At 41.1% G+C, this 26,219-nt stretch overlaps 1 protein-coding gene across 12 annotated transcripts in view; it reads right to left on the reverse strand.

The window, feature by feature from the left end:
* Positions 1–1,521: 1,521 nt before the first annotated feature.
* The window catches only part of clasp2 (cytoplasmic linker associated protein 2), a 54,720-nt gene continuing 30,022 nt past the window's right edge, over positions 1,522–26,219 (reverse strand). Inside the window, exons 11-39 of one of the 12 annotated variants that reach the window (XM_053612381.1) lie at positions 26,174–26,219; positions 25,791–25,926; positions 24,838–24,908; positions 24,687–24,746; positions 24,529–24,606; positions 24,280–24,447; positions 23,106–23,146; positions 22,794–22,958; positions 21,413–21,517; positions 17,603–17,770; positions 17,262–17,303; positions 16,502–16,609; positions 15,305–15,367; positions 14,435–14,541; positions 13,863–14,110; positions 13,444–13,507; positions 12,620–12,676; positions 10,984–11,147; positions 10,820–10,898; positions 9,471–9,614; positions 9,096–9,239; positions 7,942–8,048; positions 7,675–7,822; positions 6,821–7,025; positions 6,149–6,342; positions 5,913–6,041; positions 4,594–4,800; positions 3,480–3,596; positions 1,522–3,012 (exon numbers count right to left, since the gene is read on the reverse strand). The exon at positions 26,174–26,219 is cut by the window's right edge and continues 100 nt beyond it. In XM_053612381.1, the coding sequence (XP_053468356.1) occupies positions 2,923–3,012; positions 3,480–3,596; positions 4,594–4,800; positions 5,913–6,041; positions 6,149–6,342; positions 6,821–7,025; positions 7,675–7,822; positions 7,942–8,048; positions 9,096–9,239; positions 9,471–9,614; positions 10,820–10,898; positions 10,984–11,147; positions 12,620–12,676; positions 13,444–13,507; positions 13,863–14,110; positions 14,435–14,541; positions 15,305–15,367; positions 16,502–16,609; positions 17,262–17,303; positions 17,603–17,770; positions 21,413–21,517; positions 22,794–22,958; positions 23,106–23,146; positions 24,280–24,447; positions 24,529–24,606; positions 24,687–24,746; positions 24,838–24,908; positions 25,791–25,926; positions 26,174–26,219 (3,455 nt within the window). In that variant the 3' untranslated portion in view covers positions 1,522–2,922. The remainder of the gene's footprint in view (positions 3,013–3,479; positions 3,597–4,593; positions 4,801–5,912; positions 6,042–6,148; positions 6,343–6,820; positions 7,026–7,674; positions 7,823–7,941; positions 8,049–9,095; positions 9,240–9,470; positions 9,615–10,819; positions 10,899–10,983; positions 11,148–12,619; positions 12,677–13,443; positions 13,508–13,862; positions 14,111–14,434; positions 14,542–15,304; positions 15,368–16,501; positions 16,610–17,261; positions 17,304–17,602; positions 17,771–21,412; positions 21,518–22,793; positions 22,959–23,105; positions 23,147–24,279; positions 24,448–24,528; positions 24,607–24,686; positions 24,747–24,837; positions 24,909–25,790; positions 25,927–26,173) is intronic. The other 11 variants (XM_053612387.1, XM_053612382.1, XM_053612392.1 and 8 more) reach the window with 11 other exon arrangements.

Genomic DNA, 26,219 nt, shown 5'->3' on the forward strand with positions numbered 1-26,219 from the left:
TCTCCATTCTGATGTCTGATGTGAACATTAACTGAAGCTCTTGACATGTATCTATATGAATTTATGAATTGTGCTGCTGCCACATGATTAGCTGATTAGACAATTGCATGAATGAGCAGGTATACTGGTGTTCCGAACAAAGTGGCTGGTGAGTGTATTACATACAATTTAATTATGAGAATGAGTGGAGCAATTCAGTACTGCACATTCACAGAGCAGAATATAGATGAGACCTGCACGCAAGGTGCACTACACGCATAAAAAAAACACCACACCTGCTGACACACGAGAAACCGGTGAAAAACCACAGACCTGGCAACAAGGGACGGAAGCGCTTAATGTCACGGCGTGGACCAATCAGCAACCTTCCCTCAAAACCGAGCTGTGACGTCATCGCGTCCCCTCCCTGTACCTCAGAAGCACAAGCACGCCAAAACACATCAATGCAAACACACATATTAAACTTTTAGCAATATTGTCCACTGGCGCGCGAGTCACTGCGTCATCTTTATGGTGTCCCTTTAGACTTTTCATTTTATTACAAAGAAAATGAAATACTAATTTCAACTTTAAGTAGTGGTGTGCCACTTCTCCCCCAGAGATTCAGTACACTATTATACACTAGTATGAATATTATTATATACATAAGTGCAAAACACACATTATTACCTCACAAATAAGCTCTTTCAGATAATAGATACGTGTCAATAAAAACTGTTAAAAAGAATATATTTTTGTAAGTTATACTGATATAAATGGATAGCTGTTGCATTTAAAATCTAACCATAGTGACTATAATAGTTCATATTTTATTATTACTATGCATTTCAGTCTGTAAACAATGCCAGTTTGCAGTTACCACAGTGACTCAAAGTATGTTCAATCTTTAAAAGTCTCTTTTTGGCCTCAACACACCATTTTGTGTAAACAAATGCTTACTTTATAATTTGTTTTCTGTTACCGTTTATCTGATTTTATCTTGTTAGTACTTCCCCCTTCTCTGAAAAGCAAAGCTGTCTTAAATAGTTCCATAAAATATTCCTCCTCCTGAAAGGTATGAACCACCACCCAAGGCTTAATCTTCATCAAACTAACCTTATCTGTAGTATTTACCTGCAAAACACCAGCAACACTTGGTCCTTGACTTAGATGGATTCAGTCATCAGTACACTGAAATATGAGATTTATGCAGATAAACTCCTGTGAACAAAACACTCTCTGCTTAGTCCTTCAGCCTGTTCAAACGTATGAGAGAAATGGGCTTCGGTTTGAATCACAGAGTCTGCATGTTCTCCCCGTGCCTCGGGAGTATCATCCGGGTACTCCGGTTTCCTCCCCCAATCCAGTGACATGCACTGTAAGCTGATTGGTATTTCCAAATTGTGAGATTGTGCCCTGCAATGGGTTGGCACCTCTTCCAGGGTGTCCCCTGCCTTGTGCCCCGAGTTCCCTGGGGTAAGCTCCAGGTTCCACCACGACCCTGTGCAGGATACGTGGTATGAAAAATGGATGGAAGGATAAATTTTACAACATAGCACAAAAAACAGATATGAAACTAGCAATTTAGTCTTTTAACATCCATTTTGTTTTTATTTTTTTACACTATACAAATGAATGAAATTGAAACCAGAGCACATGCTTTATTATATCACTTTTTAATTTTTTTTAATCCATCTATTGGTCCCTCAACTGTTAAGCTCTATGTACGGATTATATCCTGTCTCAACTGTAAACGAACTATAACAAAAGTGTTTGGCAAATGAATACAATCTAAAATAAACTTATAAATCTGTGCGCGTGTATGAAAGGGGACATTAACAGTCATTAAAGTAAGCATTTCCTGTAACCTTTACACAGAACCGAAGAGAAAAAGTAGCACGTGTAAATGAAGGTAAAACACTTTACTCATGTCTGTACATTTTTTATTTTCATTTTATTGTTAGCATAGCTTTAGAAATGCAGTGGGGGAAAACCAGAGGAAACAATTTCCTCACAGGGGAGAAAGAGAAACTACAGAAAGGAGAAAGACACACATCAGGTTTATTTTCCATTTGAATGCGTAAATACATTTCTACAAATTTCCCATCGGAGAAGAAATGACACTATGCTACTTAAAAGAATCTACACGCCCTCCAAATAACACAAGATTTTTTTTCCCGAATACTCCTGTTGTGTTATATAGATACATATTGCCTATGTATTCAAATGACATCTGGCTTCGCAAACCTTGGATGTGTGAGTGGGTCCCTGGACCTGTTAAAGTCCTGCTGGAGACCAGATAAAAAGGGTTGGTTTTAATCATGACATGCAGATAGCCAAGCAAAGTATGCCATATAATAGAGCAAGCTGAACCAACCATTCAGTGTTATGAAGGGATACGACCATTAATAATCAATCGAGGAGCTGTAAGCACTGGTAATGAAATCTCTGCTCAGATTCTGTTGCATCTTGTGAATCTGAGTTTCCCTCAAAAGATCTTTGATCTTAATGAAATGATCTTGATATTGCAGAGTGACACCTAAAACTTTCCCCCTCTCTCCTTTATATCTCACTGCTGGGATTTTAACAGGTAAGTAAACTCTCACACACTCACACACACACACACACACACAGTTACCAGTCAACACACTCGACACAGCTTACTACCAGCACCACAATGAAAGTCGTGCTCACACGAAAAGAAGAAGAACTCGGTTTAACAGGAAATGTTGGAGTCTGAGCCACGCTGTCCCACATGGCTTCAGACTGTAGCTGGATGGTAGGGGAGGGGCAAAGGAAGGTGTCCAGCAGTGCAAGTCCATACTTGTGTGTGCGCGCATGTGTGTATCTGTAAGCTTGTGTAAGTTTATAGCGGTCTGAGTGTTTGTATCTGTGTTAAAAAGCCTGCTAGGGCTCCTGCCCTCAAAAGTCCTGTGGGACCAGCTACAGGCCTTGACCTCCCACATCTGACGACTGGTCACTGCCGCTGGAACCGCTCTGAGCACGCTTTATATACAGATTCAACAGCTTCAGCTGCGAAGACAAAGAGTTTATATTATTATTATCATCATCATCATCAGTTTTCTTTCAAATTCAATTTAGTGTTCGTTTATAGTGTGGGTTTGTTAGTTTCTACTACTTTTTTTTAAATTAATTTTTGGAAATATTTGAATATTCTTTATTTTATTTGTGGAGCTATTCATGTCTGAACCAGCATCCTTGCAACCATACAGTATCTATCAGTCTGCAATTAAAAAGTACTTTATTTAGCTGAAGGTGAGAAGTCAAATACAACGAATGTTGTTGAACTAATTAAAGTTTCTCCGACATAATCTTTGTTCATTTGAGTTAGTTTCAAAGCCAATGCTTGGTTCTGATTTAGAAGATTTTGACATTTCCGTTTGGAAGGTTTTATTTGGTAGGGAACATTTTTATAGTGTACAAAAGAGGGTATTCCCACAGCTGGAAAGAATGTGAAGAGGTGTATGTTACCAGCTCACCTTGCTGCCAGACAGTTGGCTGAGGTAAGGTTTGAGATCCTCCCCGATGATGGCATAGATGGCAACAAGGCAGAACACGCAAGCTTTCCGTACACTGCTCTCAGAGTTATCATAACCCTACGTAGCACAGTAAAAGAAATATATTAAATCAATCACTTTTAAAAGCTGAAGAACAACCATGAAATCTACGATGGAGATGTGCATATGGACAAAAAAAAAAAAGACATGGGGCAGGTGTTTTTGTACTCCCATACCAGCAGGAGCACAGTGGCCATATATGAAGCTCAGGGGACCAAAAGAAAAATCAAAATCCAGACTGATAACATGGGTGTGTTTTGGGTGCGGTGCTGCAGTGTGTTTAATCTGTCTGGTGTAAACTGGACTTTATTCATTCACTGATGTACAACAAGTGCTTTATTCTAGTCAAGGTCACTGTGGTTTAAATAGATTATTTCTTTATATTTTGGTAAATAGAGTTAACTAAGTTCATTAGACTAAAGCAGCGGTTCTTAACCTGGGGGTCGCGGGAAAACCTTTAAGTTAAACTACTGTACACAGAGGCTCACTGAGAAGCCACTGGTGTATTTTTGGATATCTGTGCATGCCGAATACCAAGAACTGAGTGACATGGCGTTGAAAAAACTTCTCCCATTCGCATCAACCGAGCTCTCTGAGGCTGGTTTTTAAGCGCTGGTGAAACTGAAGAACAAGTATAGAGCCAGACTCATGGTGGAAGATAGTTTGCATCTTTTCCTCAGTCCTGCTCAGCCACCACTGGACTGCCTCACATTCCTCTGTTCAAGCCCAACCAGTCCAAAACATTGAAGTTATTTTAAATTATATTAATATTTATCCATCGAACATCTGCGGTCTCTGGTAGGTTGGGTTGGGGGATATGCGGGGTGGTCACAAAACACTGTCATTCATAAAATTGGGTCGGACTCGTAAAAAGGTTAAGAACCGCTGGAGTATATCATGGGCAGGTATAAACTAGGGGGTAAGCAGTATCAGTCAACAGTCTTGCACACACACCTCTAAAAGAGGACTCTTGAGCACCACATACAACCTGTAAAGCAAAAACATCCTGCTTTGAATGTTACAAATAAATTCTTACCTGAATAAGTCCAGGGACAATCTCCGGGAGCATCTGGAGCAGACCTTCCTTGGGCAGTCGCTCAATTACTTTGGTGAGCATCTTGATGGCAGCCAGATTGATGGGATAGTCTGCAGACTGAATGATGGGACACAGCACCTTAATGCACTGCTCCGGGCTGATAGAACTTGCCAGCATGGCCGCTGCTTCTTCTGCTGCCCGGACCACCTATGCGCACACACACACACACACACACACACACACACACAGTGTACATACAATAAAAATAAAAATAAAACAACAAGTAAGCATGCAGTGTCATGTTGACTTCCTCTGGCCATTTCAGTGGTCATTGTTCTCAGGTCAGGTGAGTTTAAACCTTAAATATACAGTGTCTTAGGAAGTCAGTCTCTATTGTTTTTACTTCCTTTCCTGCTATTCATGACGTCTTCTTCAGGTAAGGAATCTTCAATTTAGAGCAAATCACAAATGGCTTTCCTGTTCACTTTCTTTGTGCATGCTGGAGCTGAATGCCCTACCGAGTGCCCTCATGAGAAGTGTAGAAAGACATTTGAGCTGTAGATCCAGAAAAGCGTGACTGCTTGTGTGTGTGTGTTTCTTTTACACTGTCTGTTAGATCTGTACTCAAACGCATTTTCACTACATAAACGTATTGTCATACCTGGCTATGTTTGGGTGTGTGGGCGGTCATGAAGTGAAAATATGCTCATCTTTATTTTCAGTACACAGTAAACCCTTGTGTTTTGGGTGTGCACGCTGCTATGAAAACTCACTCTCTAATACACCTCCCCCCCACAAAAAAAAAAAAAAAAAAAAAAAAAAAAAAAAAGGCTGGATTCATTTCAAAATGGTTTAAAATCAAAACAAAAAGTTGTGTATGTAATGTGTAAGAATATTTTTTTTTAAATCTACATGGTGTCCCAAAAGTCTCCATACCAATAGGAAAATAACCCCTTTTAGCAAAAACGTCTTCCAAAAATGTTCATACTTAAGTTTATATTACATATATTACATATTCTCAGATAGCCTTTGACAAAAGAAGAACGTATTGATATTCTCACGGCTGGATCGGGGAAACTGTCGCAAGGCTGTGATGGACATGCAATTATACGCATAACACGAGTTTATCATGAGCGAAAGAGACGACTCAGTGCTCGATTACAAAGAAATCACGCAATCATGTAGAGGATGTTTTGTAAATATAAAGTTACATTTTGCCAAAAAAAAAATAAGTGTGTTCATTTCCCTGATGTATGGAGACTTTTGGGACACCCTGTATATGATGTGAGGTGTGCTCATGGTGTGTTTGGAGGTCTGACCTCTTTGTGTGGGTCTTTGTGTGCTTCCAAGGTCTTCATAATGGTGAGCTCTGCATAGTTCTTAAAGCGCCAGGGCTGCCTGTTCAAAATCTCCTTCAGCACCCGCAGTGCCAGTGCACGAATCACATGCTGCACAAATGGCAGTACTTACCAACATAATTCAACTTCACTTTCTTTGCTGGCATTAATAAAATTGTGTGTGTATACATATATATATATATATCCTCTGTGCATACCTCTCCATCCCCCAGGGTTTCCAGCAGCAGCAGGAGAATAGTTTTAAAATGTTCGTCCCAGACATGCAACTGCGTTTCCCTGATCAGACGCATGAGTTCACAGAGCGCTGCCTTCCTCTCCTCCACCCGCTCGCTGTGATTGGACAGCTCCTTTAACAGCTCCGCCACCACCTCGGACTGGTCCACACTGCTATCTGTTGACATCGTTATGCAGAAGAGAATCAGAGCACAAGCTAAACTGTGCAATTGTTAACAATAATTCTTTGGAGAACCCTAATTCAGATTTTTACCACTTACTTCTGTTTCTGGAGTTTAATTATTCAACTATAATCTTTACCTGCAAACATTCTTTCTGCTGCATGTCACTCACACTTGCATAGGCAGCATTAAATCTAACCCATTTCACTGCATGGTGATGGCCAAGGACATAAGTGAGAACTTGGCAACCAGTATACAATAAAAGGTCTTACAAAAAAAGTCTTCTGCTGCCCCACAAACTCATGATCAAAATAGCGACAGTTAAACAAATGTACTTTAAACAAAAAGTATAAAACCACAGTGTTTGACTGTCAATGCAGGTAGGAGTTCACCCTTGGCAATTGTGCAGCCACGTGCTGCAGTCCAGTGAAACGCAGAATTACAGCACAAAACACACAATCTGGATTGTCTCACCATCCGTAAGGCTCTCGCCGTCTTGGTCCAGTGCATCTTTCAGGCTCTTACTAAAGGGGGAGGAGCCGAAGGAAGAATCTGAGTAACTACCTGGCTGATACTCCTTGCTGGGGCGGGGACTAGAGGAGAGGAGGGGCATGGTGTTCAGCAGAGACGTTTTGTTGTCCAGTGCTGTGCGACCCGTGTCCGTAGTGTCAGCACCACCCTAAGCAGACACACAGACGTGCAAAAACATACAAATTATTTCAAGCTAAGCACTTATCTGCCACTTCTGCAGCATGTGCATATTTCCCCGCTTTAATATTTCCTGATGTCTGTCTAATCCTCGTTTTGTATTTTAAACATTTACTCATTGAGCTTAAACACAACTGTCCTTAGCCTTCTATTATGAGAGAGTTTGAGCAAACAGGGGGTTTTTTTGTATTCTTCTAGGAAAATATATTGAAATTCTTGCCCATGGTAAATAACACATACACTACAAATGTAGTGGATAAAGATTAGGTTGAAAAATGCTGATGTTTCTTTAAGAGAAAAACATAGGGGTTAGAATATGTGATTGGAAAATAAACATGAACAACAGGGCTCAAAAACAATATGGGGGCGGAAGGAGGGGAGGGGACTCTGAACAGGACCAGTAATTTAATGTTTCTGTTCTTGTGTTCTAACAAAAATACCCTGTTTTCTGGTTTTCATTCTTGTTCCTCTAACCAGTTCGAAGAGCTGGTGAACACCAAGGAGTCTCTGCCTTAAAGATCTGTAGCACATCCCTGCGATGGAACTAAAACATCAACTTCTAGCATGAGAGTTTTGAGGTCTAATCTGATGGCACAGTACTCTTCCATCACTGCTATTACCTCTTCTCCGTCTCCCTCCCTTTTGCGAGGAGGTTCACTCATGTCCTCTTGGCTCCGCACACTGAAGTTCTGGATGGCTTGGGTAACGCCACGGAGAGAGCTGTAGATCTCCTCCGAGTTCATATTCTCCGTGTCATAATCAAATGCACTGGACAAACAGAAGAAGGACTAGATCAGTGATTTGTACAGCTTACATATAAGAACGAGCAAAGTGTGCATTATCAGGGGATTGTGAGCTCTGTGTGTGTGTGTGTGTGTGTGTGTTACCTAGGGGAAGGCGTGTTCTGTGACGTGTTGGTCGGGGATGTTAGAGGACTAGACCAGTTGGCTGGTGACCTCGGTGTGTGTCGTGTCAGGGGGCTACCCACTGGGGCCTGCATGACAAGTAAACAAGATTTAGGATTTTATTGTTACAGAAAATGTTAACACAGGAATAGAGCAACTACAAGCATAAGGTGAGGTTCAGAAAGCAGACATCCTGCACAGTTTAATGGCCATCTTTGCGTATGGTACAAAACGTTTAGTCATTGCAGTGTGTAAACTACTGCAGTCTGCTGGGATCAGTAGTTCTGACAGAAAATTGTTTATCACTACATGAGAGATATCCTACAGTCTATTAGCAGCTGTGCAGATTCTAATCTATAATGTGTAAATCCTGATGAAAGTAGTCTCTAGCAGGATGACTTTTCCCCCCGCAGACAGGGCATGACGACTCACTGAGTATGAAAATGTAAATTATACACTACCAGACAAAAGTTTAGACACAGTTTTATTTTTTCCACATTTTGTAATAATAATAAAGTCATCAAAACTCTGGAGTAACACAAATGGAACTATGGGAATTATGTTGTGATTAAAAAATCCAAAATAAATCAAAAATAATTTTATATTTTAGCATCTTCAAAGTAGACACCCTTTTTGCCTAGAATTTCCAGAAGTGTATTCTTGGCATTTTCTCAACCGATTTCTTGAGGAATCGTCCTGAGATGCTTTTTAAACAGGATTAAAGGAGTTCACACCTACGTTGGACACTTATTGGCTGCTTTTCGGAATATTTCACTCCGAGTCGTCTGTTTAAAACAATATTTTTTTACAAATAAATTGTTAGTTTTCTAATGAAAGAAATGAATATTTTGGCACGATTATATTTTTGTCTACAACACCGATTTCAAACATTTAATCACACACCTTCAGATCAAGAGGTTTTTAACATCATGAGAAACATTTCAGTCGAGTGTCCCCAAACTTTTGACCGGTAGTCTATGCTTTGGCCTGAATGAATCACTGACATTTTTTTCTAGATTAATCTTTGTGCTACATGTTTATTATTGTTGCTTTGAAAGATCTTGTCTTCTATAATCCATACGCAAATACACAGATCTGTATTTGAGAATTAGTGCATGTGATGTTGCATATCTTACTGGTGCTACACCGCCAGTGTTGCGTAGGTGGTTCTGAAGGAGTTTGGTAGCCCCATCTTGGAAAGTTTTAGGTAGTGCACCAAGAAGCATGGTGAATTCCGGTGTATTCAACTGGAACAGCGCAATCAGCACAGACTGGGCTGCCTGGACCCAAGAAACACACAATTCTCCAGCAACTCAGAAAAACATTTCACACATTCTTGAGGCGATCAGCACCTAACCGTTTTCTGAATAAAAGCAAGTGTTGATGCTGTGAACGGTTGAAATGCTTTACCTGGGCTGCACTGTGACGCTTAAAAAGACTTAAAATGTGAACAGAAGTCCACTCAAACATAACAGAAATATATATGAATATGAATAAACGTTTTCTCCTACCTTCCTGACATCGGAGCTCTTGGGTTCTGTGGTCCACGTGATGATGCGGGAGACTGCAAGTCTGGTCTCGCTGGAGTTCACAAAGTCCTGCGGCTCCATTTGCAGCGTCAGGGTCTCTATGTACTTCAAAATGGCCACCTTCACCTGGAAAGATCAGCCTCACATTACTACTAATCTAGATCACAGCCAACATTTGCATTGCAAAAAAAAACCCAATATGAGCCATATGGGGTGCTAATGTACAATAATGATTACTCTATTACACAATTATCCTCACCTAATGAACAGACATCCGCATTACACCAGCACCATTTCTACAACACATTACAGACGATGTCCTACTACAATCCTGATATTCAGCAACACCCAGAGACAAAACAGAACATCTCTCGTACACGCGGAGTCATACATGCACAGCTACACAGTTCGAAAGGGCACCACAGGAAAGGAGAAATAAAACAATTAGCCACAAAAGGTGATGTGCAAGAGAGGGGGTTTTGGGGCACAGTGTGATCTTCGAGGTCCACTGAGTGATGCGAATAACTAAAACACTCAACAGTCTCCCTCACTAGTCTCCACACAGACTCAATTAAGTACGTTTTAGAAACTGACAAAGGCTCCATTTCAATTTGATTAGCGACTAGGATTGACTCGGTAACAAATTTAACAGCTATGATGTCATTAAGCTTTACTGCTTCCAACCTTCAGAGGAGGGGGTGGTACCCTGTTGGGGGCCAGTGAGCTATAGGATTGCTTCCCCTGTGTCTCACTGACCTGTACAGCTTGGTTCCACACTTGGATATGTTCCTGTAGTGTGCAAGCATGCCGCCGCTTTCTGAGGGGAAGCAATTCTATAGCCCCGCCCCCGTACTGGCAACAGCGCCTTTTCCCCGGCTTCGGAAAGAGAGAGGAGAGCATATCAATGATGGAAAGACCCATACAGAAGGGGGGAGACGTGGAAGGAGCAGCTATGAGGAGAGGGGTAAGGATAAAAATGGCAGTAAGAAGAAGATAAGAGGCAGAAAGAAGGGGGGGGGGGGGGGAGAGACATATGGAGGACTGTGGAGTCGCAAACGGCATGGTGGTGACGTAAACGTGTGTGAGGGGAATGAAACTGGAGTGTAATCTTGTGTCAAGCAGTGACCTCTTAGTTTGCATGAGAGTTGATGGAAGGGTTACAACCGCCTCACAGTGCTCACACAATTTTTAGTAAGAAACAACCTGACGAATACCTGAACTGAAGCCATCTAAAATAAAGTACGGCATTAAGCGTTAAGATTAACTGGACATGGCCCAGAACATAACCAAGCCCTTGACGACGCACAGCCGCACCCAAAAGCAACAATTACCTTTAAGTTGGGTGTCTGCGTCTGGTCTACGGTGAATCTCATGAGAATTGTGAACTGCAGATCATTAGGAAAAGACTCCCTAGAAAGAGATGTAATACAGAGGGGGTTTAGTGCTAGAATTTTGTTACTTCTGGAAAAATGCTTACAATGCTTATCTTTCAAACCTTGTGACGTCGAGGGCTTTCTGCACTTTGGCCTGCACAGAGCCGAGGAGGTCAGCACCCATCTTTTTCAGTAGCTGCGTAAGCAGCACGAACAGCCAGTCCTGAAGATCTGCCTTATGAACCATTATGAAGTCCACCAGTGTCTCCAGGAACATGCTAAACACCTACATAACACACATACACATGAAATCAACAAGCTGTATCGAGTCCATATACGGCCTTTAATATGTGCAAAAACGTTCGGCTTGTAGGGATGCACCGATTTGATCGGATATACAGGACATAGATGGACAACTTCTGAATGATGCCACACAGAACATTCACCGGAACATAGTGCGTGACTTAAAAGCAGGGATGTCCAATCTTATCCACAAAGGGCCGGTGTGGGTGCAGGTTTTCATTCCAACCAAGCAGGAGCCACACCTGATTCCACTCATTTAATCAGTTGATCTTGGCTTTCAGTAGACTCAGGCGTGGCTCCTGCTTGGTGCACCCACAACCTGCACCCACACCGGCCCTTTGTGGATAAGATTGGACACCCCTGCCCTAAAGCTATTAAACCTCGCACAACTTTGTAACAGAAGCTTGTAGAGAGCCTTTGTTACTGAAATGACGTCAGTATTGCATCTGTATCAGCTGATTAATAAAGTGCAATCAGTGCATCCCTATCAGCCGGTCCAAATCCTAGATAGTTTTAGTAAACTAGTTCAAAGCTCCTACGAACAGTCCAACTCTTTTACACGTACAGTAATACATTAAGGAGTTTCAAGAGTTTCTTACTATTAGTTGTCAAAAGACAAAAGCATGCCATTGGTCAGCACAATCACCAATTATTTATATCACACAAATAAAAGCAATTAAAATGAAAGGCACAAGACATTTATTTAACATCATCTTCTGATTGGATAAGGGTAAGATGGCATGAACAGCAGGAGGGGATTGATGACGTTAATGCCTTTTGTTAAAAAAAAAAAAAAAATCCCTCCAACTCTCTTATTGATTAGTGTATTAGTTCCACAGCTTGTACTGTTAACACAGAACCCCAAACACATTTACACAATAAATTAAGATTGTATTCTACCAAGCAGGCACCACATTTATTAAAGAAGCAGCCAAAACACACACACACAGAAATTTAAGAAGACTTCAATACGATCGGCCATCTGACAGATTGCATGAAATTCTTCTGAACTTACTCTCTACAGTTCCACCCCAGGCAAAGGCATGAAGAGAGAGAGAAAAAAAAAACAAACACACAACAACAACAACAAACAAATCTAGTGAGTTTCCTTTTACATGCTTGAATGCATTATATATAAACACAAACTTCTGGCTTAACTCTGGAACTTAAATATTTTCATAGAGTAATAAAGTTTGTGGTCTTTTAAATTATTGGATTATTACGAAGTCGAGCAGCAATTCAAGAGGTTTTTTTGGCTGTTAAAGAGAGAAATAAATACAAAAAGAAAGAAGTAAGAAGAGAAGAAAGATTTTTTTTTTAAAAATGGAAGAAAAGAGTGGAAATTTCTGTGCCAGATTATTTTGTAATCCAAGCACATTAGAGGAAGGGGGCTCCAGCTTTCCAGGCCCCTGAAGACAGGTCAGGCATGTGAATGTGCAGGAATGTGTATTGTACCTTAAAGGAGGCGGAACTGATACCGGATTCTGCCGTGCCGAAGCCTCTGGACTCACGCTGCAAATCAGAGAAAGGGTTGGACCCGAAGGCCATCAATCAGACTTACAGAGCTCTGGGCGATGACCTGGCCACCCAGCGCAAGGACAGCGTCCAAACAAGCTCAAGAAAAACGCTGCAGTTTGCAGGTGAGTAAGAAACCAACTCAAACGCCAAATTAGAAATGGAGCGTGTTAGTCTTTTCAAACGTGTCCATGTGTACATGACGGTATAACGACTGTGGACTTCAGGAAGATGATGTATGTATTGTATATTAGAACGGTTTCCTTTTTAAATTCTTACTAATCACCACTTCATTGGTCCATCTAAACATTACGGATTGATGCAATCAGGGAAAAAAACTCAAAATAGAAAATTGTTCCATTATGGCTTAATTGGTAGAAATATTGTTTAATAATCCTGGTATTTGTGGAAATGTCTGCAAATACGTGCAAGCGAGCGAAGAAAAACAGATCCTGTCTGGATAGGTAGCAAGTTGCGTTGAATGAGAAGAGCGGAGCGTTCTAACTGGCAGTCAAGAGCAACAGACATCCACCCAAACCGTACAAAACCATGCTGTTAGCCAGTGGCCTCACCCTGAGAATTAGTGTGCAGAGCGCATGCCTCTCATGTCGAGTGTGCTGCCGTGTATGCGCACGTGTATGTCGGAGTTAAAGGCTCTAGGTGAGGCAGAATCCGATATTTTATTCATACAAGGTTTCATGCATGGGTAATGTGTGTGCGCGAAAGTAAAATGCGCCCAGCTAGAAGCGGCGTGCCGGTGGTACCTTGCTGTGTGGGTCTGCAAACATCCGGGTAAAAATCTCACACAACCTCTTGAGCTCGACCCGGCTGTAAAAAAACACAAACAAACAAATGAAAAAAAAAAAGAAAAGAAAAGAGATTTAATTAAACTCGAAACTTGAAGACATACACACAAGCACACAGCAAGTGACTTCTGTTCTGTTCACAATATCCCTTCACTGAAAGTGGAACAATAATAATGATTTTTCCAACAAGAAACCTCAAGTTATTAGCGTACACAAATTCGAGTGACACTTTGCCTATTCATCAAGTTCATCTTTGGCGTAGCTGTATGATCAAACTCACATCTTGTAGAAGCTAAATAGGGTCTTGGAACTACAACTGAGCAACAAAAACACTCCAAACGATCCTCGAGGGACCGGTGTATGTATCTGTGTGGTACCTGAGAGCACGCTGGTTCTTCAACAGAGCCTGTAATCCCATCAGCCCTTCTTTCCTCTCAGACCAGTTGGCCGAGGCACAGCGGTTAAGCACTTCAGCCACGTCCTCAGCCTGACGCATGTACGTGGGGATACTGCCGTTGCGCGAGCTATACGAACGCTCCGAGCAAGCACTCGACGCGTCGCTGTTGGCATCGTCATCAGAATACATGCCGTAGGTTTCGTACCGCCGCCGAGCCGGTTTCTTCTGCTTATGAAAATAGAAAGAAAAACAAAAACAAAGAATACATAGGAGAGCTTTGGAATAAATGAAAAAAAAACCCCAGCTCAAACAGAAGCATGTCGGAAATCTTTAAGGGAGTATTAAAGGAATTTAGAGACAAACAGACAGTGAGACAATAAACCTGTAAGTGGATTTGCAACAGACAGAAAAACAGGCTGAAAGACTGACCTTGCTCCGTGTATCTCCTAACAGCTGGCAGCGTTAACAGAATCGGTTATTATACGATGGTTAGCAAAGAGATAAGCACAGAATCACAGACACAGACAGATTTGTATGAATGAAGTTATTTACCAGTGCATCAGCGAGGGCCTCCTCTACGTCTGACCCTGTATTCAACACTCTCATGGCACTGACAGAGGAAGAGAGACGACTCGACTGAGAGATTCCCAAACCTGAACCTAAAAACACACAGTGCACATGTTATAACACACACACCAGTTTACTTTACATATAGAAACACACATTCGGAGGGGGAGGGCATCAGACCCAATTTAAAACAATAACCCATTACCATACATGGTTGAAGGAAAAAAAAAAAAAAAAAAAAAAAGTACCACCACTGAAATACTAAACAACAACAACAACAACGAAAACAGTAAGTAAATTAAATACAAAAAGAAAATGTGGGTTAGAATGCAGGAAGAAAAATCACTGATGATGACCAATTGGAAATTTATGTTGAACTAATAAAATCTACTTTGACAGCAAAAAGCTTCAAATGCAGAAGACTTACAAACCATCTCTCTACCTTCCAGCTCCTGGCTAAATCTCCCCGGTTTGCTTCTAAAAACTGCCACATAAAGGCATAGTTTTAATATTGTTAAAAGTTCCGAGAACTGTAATAAATCATATAAGCTGCAGGGCTATACAAATTACAAACCACTCCTTTAATTCTTCTCATTCTGATCTTCAGTGAATTCATCACTTGTGTCTGTTCCCACATTTGTGGCTGTTTGCTGGAGAGAGTCATCACGTTTTGTTTTGTTTTTTAGATGGGAAGAAATAGTTGTTATGGAAGCTAAACATAAAGCATGCAGTCCAATGGAGGCTGAACTGAAAGAAAAAAAAAAAGCATGACTGGGATGAACAAATGAGAAGGAAACGACGCATATGTATTTTGCGTTTAAATAAGGACTGGGCAGGCTGCGGGTCATAGTTCACCTGCTGCCCCAAAGGCATCAGAGGCATGAAGAGTACCAGTAGAGCGAGAGTAGTGTCGTGAAGCTGTAACACACACACACACATACACACAACACGCATAACTAAGTCAGTGTGTTAGAGCCCACTACAGAAACCCCAGGTGACTGAACCTTCACCAAAACACCAACTTTGTGACCCACACTTTCATACTCAAAGGTTAAAGTCCAGTTCTGCTTGTATGACCAGCTTCTCTATCCTACCCTACAGCAGAATTCCACCCTGAGTCGGATGTCTATCATCAATCAGGACTCTGTAATTAAAAGTTAGGAAACTCTTGGGACACTACAACAAAACAAATTTAAATCCTGAAAGAGGGCAATATTACCTCAAACCTATTCTGGACTTCATGCACTTTTTGTTTTGTGATAGTTATGTAATGATGTAAGATTTTCTTCAGACATCTGAAGGAAGAAAAATTATGCATTATAAAAACTGACCTTTAAGCATCTTAATATACAACATCCTATTATAAAGACCATATGTATTCGTATTATTGAGACCATACGTATTCGCATTATTGAGACCATTCGTATTATTGAGACCATTCGTATTCGTATTATTGAGACCATTCGTATTATTGAGACCATTCGCATTCGTATTTATATTATTTAGACCATACGTATTCGTATTACTGAGACCATACGTATTCGTATTATTGAGACCATATTGTATTTGTATAACACCCTGCCATTTACGGTCTTTAGATTTTTTTATTCTAAACCTTTTTCTCTAGTGAGCTGTGCAGAAAACACCAACTTGTAGCAAAAACTATCAGCATGAGACAAAGGAAACCTTGAAAAGCAACAAGCAATGATATCTTCTGCATGATTGTGATTCTTCTGAATCACATCACCTGATACAAACCACATATGGTTTTATTCGCAGTGATAATAAGCACATTTCTTTCACTGTACAAAAGTAAGTTTTTCAACTCCAGGCACCATCATTTAACATCATGGGCCATGGGGTTTGATTAAGAAAAGCACGTGAGGAACAACAAGCCAAGTTCTGGAAGCTACCATGGGGCCTTGCAAAGAGTAGCGCACATGCACAAAAGTATTAAAAATATCAAGATATCCGATGTTTTTTTTTTTTACCCCGTGAAGCCACAGCTGTGTGTGAATGGTTCAGTCTGCAGCAATGGCTGTGGCTACTCACCAAGCGGCGTGAAGGAGCGCACAGGGCTGGTGTCTCTGCTGCTCTCTCGACTGGCCTCACGACTGCAGCCCTGACTCACACTAGGCCGCGGTATACGACTACCCCGCGCTGACCCACCCCAAGAAAAAGGGACAGAAATAAGAAAAGACAAATAGGAAATAGAGGAAAACAATGAAAGACACACACAGAGCCATAAATAACACGAAAAGACAAAGGAAGGGGACAAGGGAGGATAAGAGAGAAAGAACAAGCTTAACATACAAAATAGTAAAGCAATGAACAGAGCAAGAGACTAGTCACAAATAGGGGTCCTAATTTAAAACCTTGACGAACCCCATAGAAAATATCTATAGTGGATTTTTATTTTACATATAAATGGATATTACAAAAAACATTCAATTGTTTGTATATCCAGCAATTCAGGCGCTAAACCAGAAGTGAACATCTTGCAGAAACAAAGATTCCACAGAAAGAAGGATAAGAAGTTAGAGATAAAGAGTATAAAAGATACTGATCTCTAGTTTACTCTCGGGAACTGTAGCGTAAAGCTTTACAGCTTTTTACTTGCATCTACATTCCTGTGCAATTCAGCACTCTGAATTAGCTGAGCAGGTTAACACAGGAGCGAGTCCTGTCTGTGCAAGCAGGCCAAAGCAGCACAATCAGCACTATACATCACTGCAGGTCCGGTCAGTGCGGAGACAGACGGATGCGTTATCGTAAATGCGATGAATGAAGGAAAGAAGCGCAGAAAGCATACCTCCTTTTGCTCCGTTGTAGATGTGGCTGACGTTCGATGGCGCTTTGATCAAAAAAGCAGATTTTAAGACGAGTAAGAATACGATTGGCTGTAAGCTGCACCCACCCCAACAACACAGCAAGAAAAAAAGAGCATAAAACAACAACAACTGATTGACTTTGTAGGCAGCAAAAACACGTGGCGCTGTAAGAGTACAAATGACAAACAGCAGCTGGGAGAATTTAAATTTTTTTTATTAAAATCAATCAAAAATGAAAAGTGGTGAATTCCAAAAGTGAGTTCAGCACCACAAATATAGAGCCACATACAGACAGAAAAGAGGTCGAGAGGCTGGTGCTTACCCACGGACAGGCGGGTGGGGCTTGAATCTCGGCTGCAGCCCTGACTGCGTGGGATTCTGCTGCGCCGCTGGGAGCCTGGAGCAGCACTCACCCGCTGGGCGCCTGTACTCAGTGTGCTCAAAGCTGTGCTGGCCAACACACGGCCCGGCGAGCCAGACCGAGAACCCGCTGAAGGGAGAGGAGACAGGAGAGAGGATTGTAAAAGAGATTCCAACCGGCCTACGTTAGAGGAATACTCCACAGTTTTTTCAACCTTGTCCCTATATACCACATATATATTTAATATACACTCACCATCCACTTTATTAGGAACACCTGTACATTTATGCCTGTTCAGCCAATCATGTTGCAGCAGTGAAATGGATAATAATCATGCTGATAAAAGGTCAAGAGCTTCAGTTAATAGTTAGTTAATGACCAAACTTCAGAATGGGGAAAATGTGATCTCTGTGACATTGGCGCCACATGTGCTGGTTCGAGTATTTCAGAAACGGCTGATCATCTCGGACTTCCACACAGACACACACATACAAACAACAGTCTCCAGATTTTACACAATGGTGTGAAAGACAAAAAACCATCCAGTGACTGGTGGTTCTGCAGACAGAAATGCCTCACAGACTGAAAAAACACCTAGTCTTTTTCCAAATCTTTAACGGTCCAGTTCCAGTGATCCTGTGCCCACTGTAGCCTGGAGTCCTGTTCTTGGCTGACAGAAGAGAAACCCAACCTGGTCTTCTGCTGTTGTAGCACATCCACCTGAAGGTTCATCACATGGTGCGTTCTTAGATGCTTTTCTTCTCACCGGGGTTGTAAATAGTGGTTATTTGAGTAACTGAAGCAAATCATGTCATCGAGAACCAGTCTAGTCATTCTCCCTGGATGTTTTATATTAGTCACACCATTCTGTGTGAACTCTAGACACTGTTGTGTGTGAAAATCCCAGGAGAGCAACAGTTTCTGAAATAGCATGTCAGGTAACAACCATGCCACAGTCAAAGTCACCGAAATCACATTTCTTCCCTCATTCTGACATTCGATATGAACATTAACTGAACTGAACCTGTATCTGCAGGATTTTATGAATTGTGCTGCTGCCACATAATTTGCTGACTGGCTAAATGCAGGAATGAGCTAATAAAGTGGATGGTGAGAGTATATTTTGAATTCTTTTCTCATGTGTTATGTGACTGTGTGTGGTTAATAGACAGATATTAGGTTGAAAAAACACTGGAACCTTCCTTTAGTATTTTCAATAAAAACAGCATATATAGAACACACACACACTACTTGAACTGACGAACAGCACAAAGAGAGGAACCAACAGTCACAACAGTAAGTATCATTGAAAGCCAAAGTTAACTATATCAGTATTTTTATGACTAGGATGGAGCTCACACAACAATAATCCACTCACAGATATAAGAGGGGGGAAAAAATAATTAAAAAATTAAAAAAATTTATATGCAGTGTCAAACATAAAAATGAGATGTGGCCAGTGCAAAGCAGAATTTATTTCTAATACTAATGAATACACAAACATTGACCAGCTCCTCCAGACTTTTCTCTGTAACGCCACACATGTTCCCATCAGAAATTATTTGTATTCAGTTAGTCATTAAAAGACTAATTCAAGCAGAAATGTTTATAAACTTGGTAAAACACCTCTAAGGCAACCAGAGCAAGCCAAGCAGAGAAGCTGTACACTGTACGTGCAGCACCTAGTGTGGGGATGGACAGTAAGGTCCATGTGTCTCCATCAACCACGAAGCTAAAACAGGGTGGATCCCAGTGGAAGGTGTGTAAAGGGGCAAGTTTTGTGAGACAGGTAAAATATGTAAAATATATGTGGAAATTCTTACCACCAACTGCGCTAGCAGACTGTTATCCTGATCCAAAATGGGCCAAAATCATAGGGAGGGAAGGAGCCATGAGGCCCATTATGTAGGAGGAGGAGCACATTAAAACGAAGCAATGCATTATGGGCTAAAAACATGCACATAACTTGAGCAATCCAATGTACGCGGCTTATGCGTGAACAAAAATATAAGGCTGGAAATCAAAAGAGCAATGTCAGGAGTGCACACAGAATCCGAAAGCTGCCGAACAACACAGAAAGATGATGAAAGAAGATGAAATCCCTAACATACACACTCTCACACTTTATGAGTCTCTACTTCACTGGTTTATGCCTCCCTTTAATACAAAATTCTTTAATGCCTCCCTTGAAGGGAATGATGCCTCATACACACACACATTAATGTGTGAGATTGCAGGAGTGCGTTTGGCTCTCAATTGTCCTGCAGGCAGAAATGGACTCATACCAAGACACCCAAGTGAATACCACACAGCATGCATGTACACACTCGCGCGCGCGCGCACACACACACACACACACACACACACACGCTCTCACTCACTCGCACACACTAACACACTCGCTGACACGTCAAACAAGGGTACCTGGCGTGCAATCAGAATCGTCGGAACCTAGAGGCACAGAAACAGTTGGAAGGAGCCGTGTGTTACATCCCGAGAGCAGGATGGTTCCATAGACACACACACACACACACACACACACTGTGCTCTTGGACAGACAGTGCATGCTACAGCAAGCTGTGTGCACATATATGTTGTATACACTTGTATGGGTTGCTTTAAAAGTCTACTCATTACTTGAATGTGCATAGTTTGATTGTGACCTCCTTTAAGAAATAATTTAAATGAGGTACGTGTTGTCCATTTTGTATTTAATGACATCGCACAGGTTGTTGATGCGTGTATCAGGTTGAGCAGTGTTGATGGGTTGTTTTTCTTTTTTTAAAACATGACTGAGCATCAAGCAACATCTGAATTCATATTTTCTTAATTCCATGCTATTTAGGGATGATTTCAGTAAAGTGACCAAAAAATAAAAATGAAAAAAATCAAAAGATGGATTGAAGTGAATTCCTCAAACCAATCCTACAGTGCTAGATGTGCGTTATCCCTGGAAACCTGTCCCCAGACTCTCACCGCCTTAGTGTGCTTTCACATACGCAGCGTTTCATTCGTTTGAATTGAACTCTGGTGCGATTGCCTCTTTGGTGTGGTTTGTTTGTGCAGGTCAGAACACAGCAATCCCAACTGGGTGCAGACAGAAATGACTCGTTTAAAATAAGGAACGAAATGACTAGTTTATAAAATAATTAAAGAAATGACTAGTTTAAAATATTTTATGTATTGCATCCACCATTTATTTTCTCTTTTTATTGATCAGGTCAAATCTCCAGAACACATCGGTTTTGAACAGCACTTAGCACTGTGCTTTCCTTCTCGTGGCTCTTTTTAGCAGCTCACATCTACAAAAAAAAAAAAAAAAATCCTATGTTCTATGTGCTTGTGTAGCAGTCATCACTCCTGTCCACAAGAGACAAGCTGCAAACTGCAGGAGAGGCTTGTCGCTCGCTAGTGTGAAACAGGCCAACTAAGATAGACTTACAAGGTAGGTGGATTTCATTAAGTGGATCCAATTAACAGTGTAATCGCTGTGCTGAGAAGGGTGAATATTATCTGGTGGGCATAAGACGATCCCTCTCCGCTGACAAATGAGGTAGAGTATAGCTGACAATCTCCCAACTTCATTCGGTAGTTGATCATCAGCAAAGTGCAACCATATGTTCCCTGATAACACGGACAATGTCCGTCAAAAATTGATAGGTGTACTGAATAAACTCACATACACACATGTGGAAGAGTGATCAGAAGTGTGCACATGTTCATGCACATGTTTGAGTGTTTCTTTGATAGTGTGCCTGTGCAAACACTTACGCTGTGACTGAGATACCATCTTTGTTCGGCTCCGGGCCCTCGAGTCCACCTGACTGCTGCTAATTCCTGATGGAGTTGACAACGGCTGCTTAGTACGTAGTCGGCCTGAAAATGCACAGAAACACATTTACGTCTCAAAGCCATCAGTCTGTGACAGAATCCAGCCAACGTGTTTTGCCATCGTGTTATTTATGTTATGTTAATGTGCCATTTGCTAAAATTGTGACAAGAATTTTAAATGCACGCTACTGAACATCGATGGGTAACTGTAATTACCCCGGGACTAGAGACTGAGGCCACTCTCAACAGAATGCTTTTCACAACGCACTAACAAACCCAAAGGAATTACTGGGCACTAGCACAGAAGCAAGTCAAAGCTGTAAAAATGTTTCGTTTTGGGTCAAATCAACCCGACTAAATAATTCTGGATAATCACGATCAACTACACAAAATAATGCAATCAATTCATTCATTATTTAAACCCTTTGACAGTCTTTTGCTGGCAGCCAGATAAATCTAGAGTTAGAGAAACAGGTTAACTGACAATTAGCACCAAGCTTGAGTAGGCAGACTGAAGAAAGCATTAGAGAAAAGAAAGATGAATGGGAATGGAGGACTTCCAGATTAAGCAGCTGAGTGTAATTCACAATCTCAATTACAGTCTGTAGTACCGCTCCTCTCCAGCAGGGTGCAGCAACATCTCAGCACAAACAAGAAACACAAGGAGAGGAGGATCATGGTACAGTGATATGGAATCGCACCAGAATGCTGCTGGACTAATATGTGACACAGAGGTCCAACTAGAACCGTAATGTCTTCCATTAGAAACAGATTGTGAACTTCTGTGTGTTTTATGCATGTGTGCGTCTCCTAATCAATCAGACTGTACGTGGAGGTGAGGAAGATCTGTAAAGGTCCACCAAAAAAGCAGGAGAACATGAGGACATGAATGTCAAAAGTGTGAAACAGGTGAACACCACAAAGAGAGACAAAAAAGAAAAAAAAAAAAGAATGGAAGAACAGATAAGCTAAAGCAGATGGGAGGACAGGACGTCTACGATATGATCTTACCATCCTTATCAGAGGCATCATCTTTAAGCCAGAGAAGAGAAAGAGGAGCACAGCAAAACAGTTAGAGAGCAGAGTGTATGCGCACACACACACACACAGTTCAGAAACATGCATACGCACCACTTTAAAGAACGCGGACATACTTCAGATTACTTAACTCCAAGTAAGGGACTAAACTGAAGAACATATTCCCAGAGAGATAGAAAGGAGAGATGTGCGAGTTTGTGAAGAAGGAGAGAGGGTGTTTCAGATTTCAGTGGTCCAAGTATTGGGTCAGTCCTAATAAGAGTGTGTGTTTCTGAGCAGGTACCTAGTGAGGCATAGGTGCCTGGGGGTAAAGCTGTAGTGAGGCGGCCGGCTCCTCCTGCCTGTCCACTGTGTCTGGCCTTCGCGCTGGCAGCTGCGTTTACATCCACATCGCTCCGAGATCGCTGCAGGGAACCTGGTGAGCCTGATGACTTAGAGCTGGCTGGAACTGAGGAACAAGCACATAAAAACATTTTTTTAAAAACAACATACCTTCATAAAACAGCAATTACTCATATGATCTACTCTCAAACTGTATTCAAGTTTTAAATGAAAAATGAGAACAGTTTGTATTCCCATACAGACAGACACTCACCTCTGCCTGGAGCAGCTGACCATTTTGAAGTCAAAGGCCGACTAAAAAAACCCCAAAAAAACAATCAATCAATCATAATTTATCAGATAAAACATATCTTTTGCTACTGGTGGATAAAGTCCGTACAGGATTTCACAAAGATTTTTTGTGATTGTTCTGGTCAAAAATGCTTGATTTAGCTGCAGCTTTTTTTACAAAAAATTTGCAAGAGTTTTGTGGGCTTATTTTTTGGCAGAAAACGAGCTGAATTGGCAAAATTGCAATTGCATGAAATAGTTCTGCACGGTCTATCGCAGTGATGTTTGTTGGTAAAAGAAACCTTTTAGCTGTTCTCATGTTCGACGCACGTGAATCCAAGAGGGCTTTGGTGGAACACGTGTTGTGATGACGTCGCATGACATGTCCCTAATCTGCGGAAAATCTTCAGTAATTCTGAAAAATTGCATGATCCTCCATATATTGCAGAGCTTTCTCGATTTTGCATTCATTTCTGCGATCGCAAAATGCTCGCAAAAGCCTGCCTTCCATTATTGGAATGGCAGATTCTCAATAGTTGCCTTTTCCATTGGCCATAAGTCTGATAACCAATGATTGCAGGTGTGTGTTATTTGGTTCCTGCTTACAACTACCACATCAAGTAACATACAATACCATATAAAAACAAACAAAAAACAGAGTACAACTATAAAATAAATAATTTGTTACAAAATGTGCCATGATGAACAACAATTTTACACAATATAGAAACTGCATGAACAAACAGAAAAACTTATTTAGTGATCATTAAGGAGGAAATTATTCCTTACAGTTATGTTCTCATAACATCACATTTTCACCATTAGTTAAATTAAAATGCTAATTTTATTTGAGTATCATGAGGCTCTTTCCTTATTGTCATTAGCTGAAACGTGAGATCCTCATGTCTTATGTGTCAGTGATTGTGTTGTAACAAATATATGCTAGTTGACCAAATGATTGTCCAGATAAAAGAACAAAAGTTCATTCAAGCACATGTGTTCTTGAGCAATTTAATGGTACTTTTACTGTTCTCACCGTACCAACTTTCTGTCAAATTACTGGAAAAATAATCCCCAATTTCAGTTCATCTCTCTTCAGGACAGTTTTGAAAATGTGATAAGTTTGGCGAAGTGTCCAATGTGTGTGTGCTTCTTACTTGAGACTTTCCTGCGAGCTGGAGGAGGAGCGATCCGACTGTGGAAGCGATGCCACGCTGCCCGAGCTCTTTAGACACGACTGAAGGGTCTTTTGATAGGACGATTCTAATGAGTTATACAGAGACTCCGCCTCCATGGGGAAATGTGACCGCAGCCCCCAGTAGGCCCTGAGAGACAGGTCGATTTTTCTACATTAATCCAAACTCAGGAAATGTGGATCATTTACAGTCCATTGAAGTTACCCATACTTTCTGGCCTCCACACGAGCCTCTGAGTCAGCATCTCTGATTCCCTTCTTTATGCTGTCCACCAAAACTGCTGTATGCCTGAGACAGAGAGAGAGAACATAAGGAAGTGCTATAGAAACTTGAAAAAAAAATCCCTTTAGTTCCTCTTTTCTTCATACTTCTCCAGAGAGTGTGTCTGCCATTCCTGCAGCAGCAGATCCAAGAACACATAACAGCGTCTAAAGGGGGAGTGAGAGAGTCAGTAATGAGATAATTGCACATGATTAGTGTTTAGCACATGATTGGTATCGAGTGGTGCCGCTGCCTCACCTCCTTACAGCCACAGATTTTGATGTGCAGTTTCCTGTGATGAGAGGAATCAGCCGTGGCACGTGCGTGTGCTGCCAACAAAATATGCAAATAGTCAAACTCCATCAAATCCTACAACAAAACTACTGTATGCTTGGCTGCTTTCATTTATCTGTAGTTACTGTATATGCTACAACATTTTCTATTTTTTGCTGTACGTTTTCCTTTATATTTTCCTCATAGATAACGTAATGTTTGTATTTGCTCTACTAATTCTTTCATGTTGTCTTCGGGCAAGATAAAAATCCTTAAATTATTTTATAACCCAGTGCTGCTGAATTCCCAAGTCTGATTGGTGAGAAAGTGTTGACTAATATTCTATAAAAGCATCTCTGGCAATAGTGTCAGCTGTAATCACAATCACAGGTTATATGAATGCACTCGTTTGAAAAGTTATGGCTTCTATAACAACAACTAATTCAAATGGACCTATATGGTGGATGCTCCATATAACCCAAGCTTAAAAACAGGTATTTGTTTAACATCGATGGAAGGAGACATCGGTATCAGCAATTTGTAAGTATTCCACTAAGGCGTGTTGTGTTTTCCAGTTTCTCGATAACGTGACAAGCTGCATTTTTTTTTGTTGTTGTCTTCACTTCAAGATAGAGGAAACAAAGAAAGGCTTTATATCTGGCATAAATTGATGGCAGGAACTAACTTGTCTCACGGATACTTCACAACTTTAAATGTAACAATAAAAACGGTTTTAAGAATCTTTTTTTGTGGTAAAAGACGAATAAAACATATCTGGAGGTGCTGCTATTGGAAAATAACAACTTTAGGGTGGCAACAGCGCTCCGTTTCATGTCGAGCCGCATCATATGAGTGGTGTTTTATTCCTTGCATATTAAATGAACTCACACACTTATCAAACACATGTTTACACCCATTAATACTTCTGAGTTCCTCACCCGTATAATGATGCGAATTGCTGCTGTGCCAGAAGTCGCCATTACTTTTGCACAGTTGGGAATAAGATTAAACAACACAGGAACAATGGCCTCTGCTCCATGGTCAAACCTATTCCCCAACACTGTGGACAAGTGCCTACAGACAACAACAACAACAAAAATATTTACACACACAACAAAAAAGTGTGCAGACACAAACATACCTGACAAATCATGAATGAAAGAAAAAAATAAATAATAATAATTTAGTGCAATCAGTCGCCTTGCACTTCCTTATGCTGTCACTTATTTCCAACCCCTTAATTAGCTGATTAAGCGAAACATGATCAACAGGCTGAGTAGAGCGGCCGCTCTGAAATAAAGCCTTTCTGTTGGTAACTCACGCCACAGTGATGCAGGCCTCTCGCACCACCTGCGATCGCAGGTCTT

The sequence above is a fragment of the Ictalurus furcatus genome, chromosome 24 (genome assembly GCF_023375685.1).
Source record: "Ictalurus furcatus strain D&B chromosome 24, Billie_1.0, whole genome shotgun sequence".
Lineage (NCBI taxonomy): Eukaryota > Metazoa > Chordata > Actinopteri > Siluriformes > Ictaluridae > Ictalurus > Ictalurus furcatus.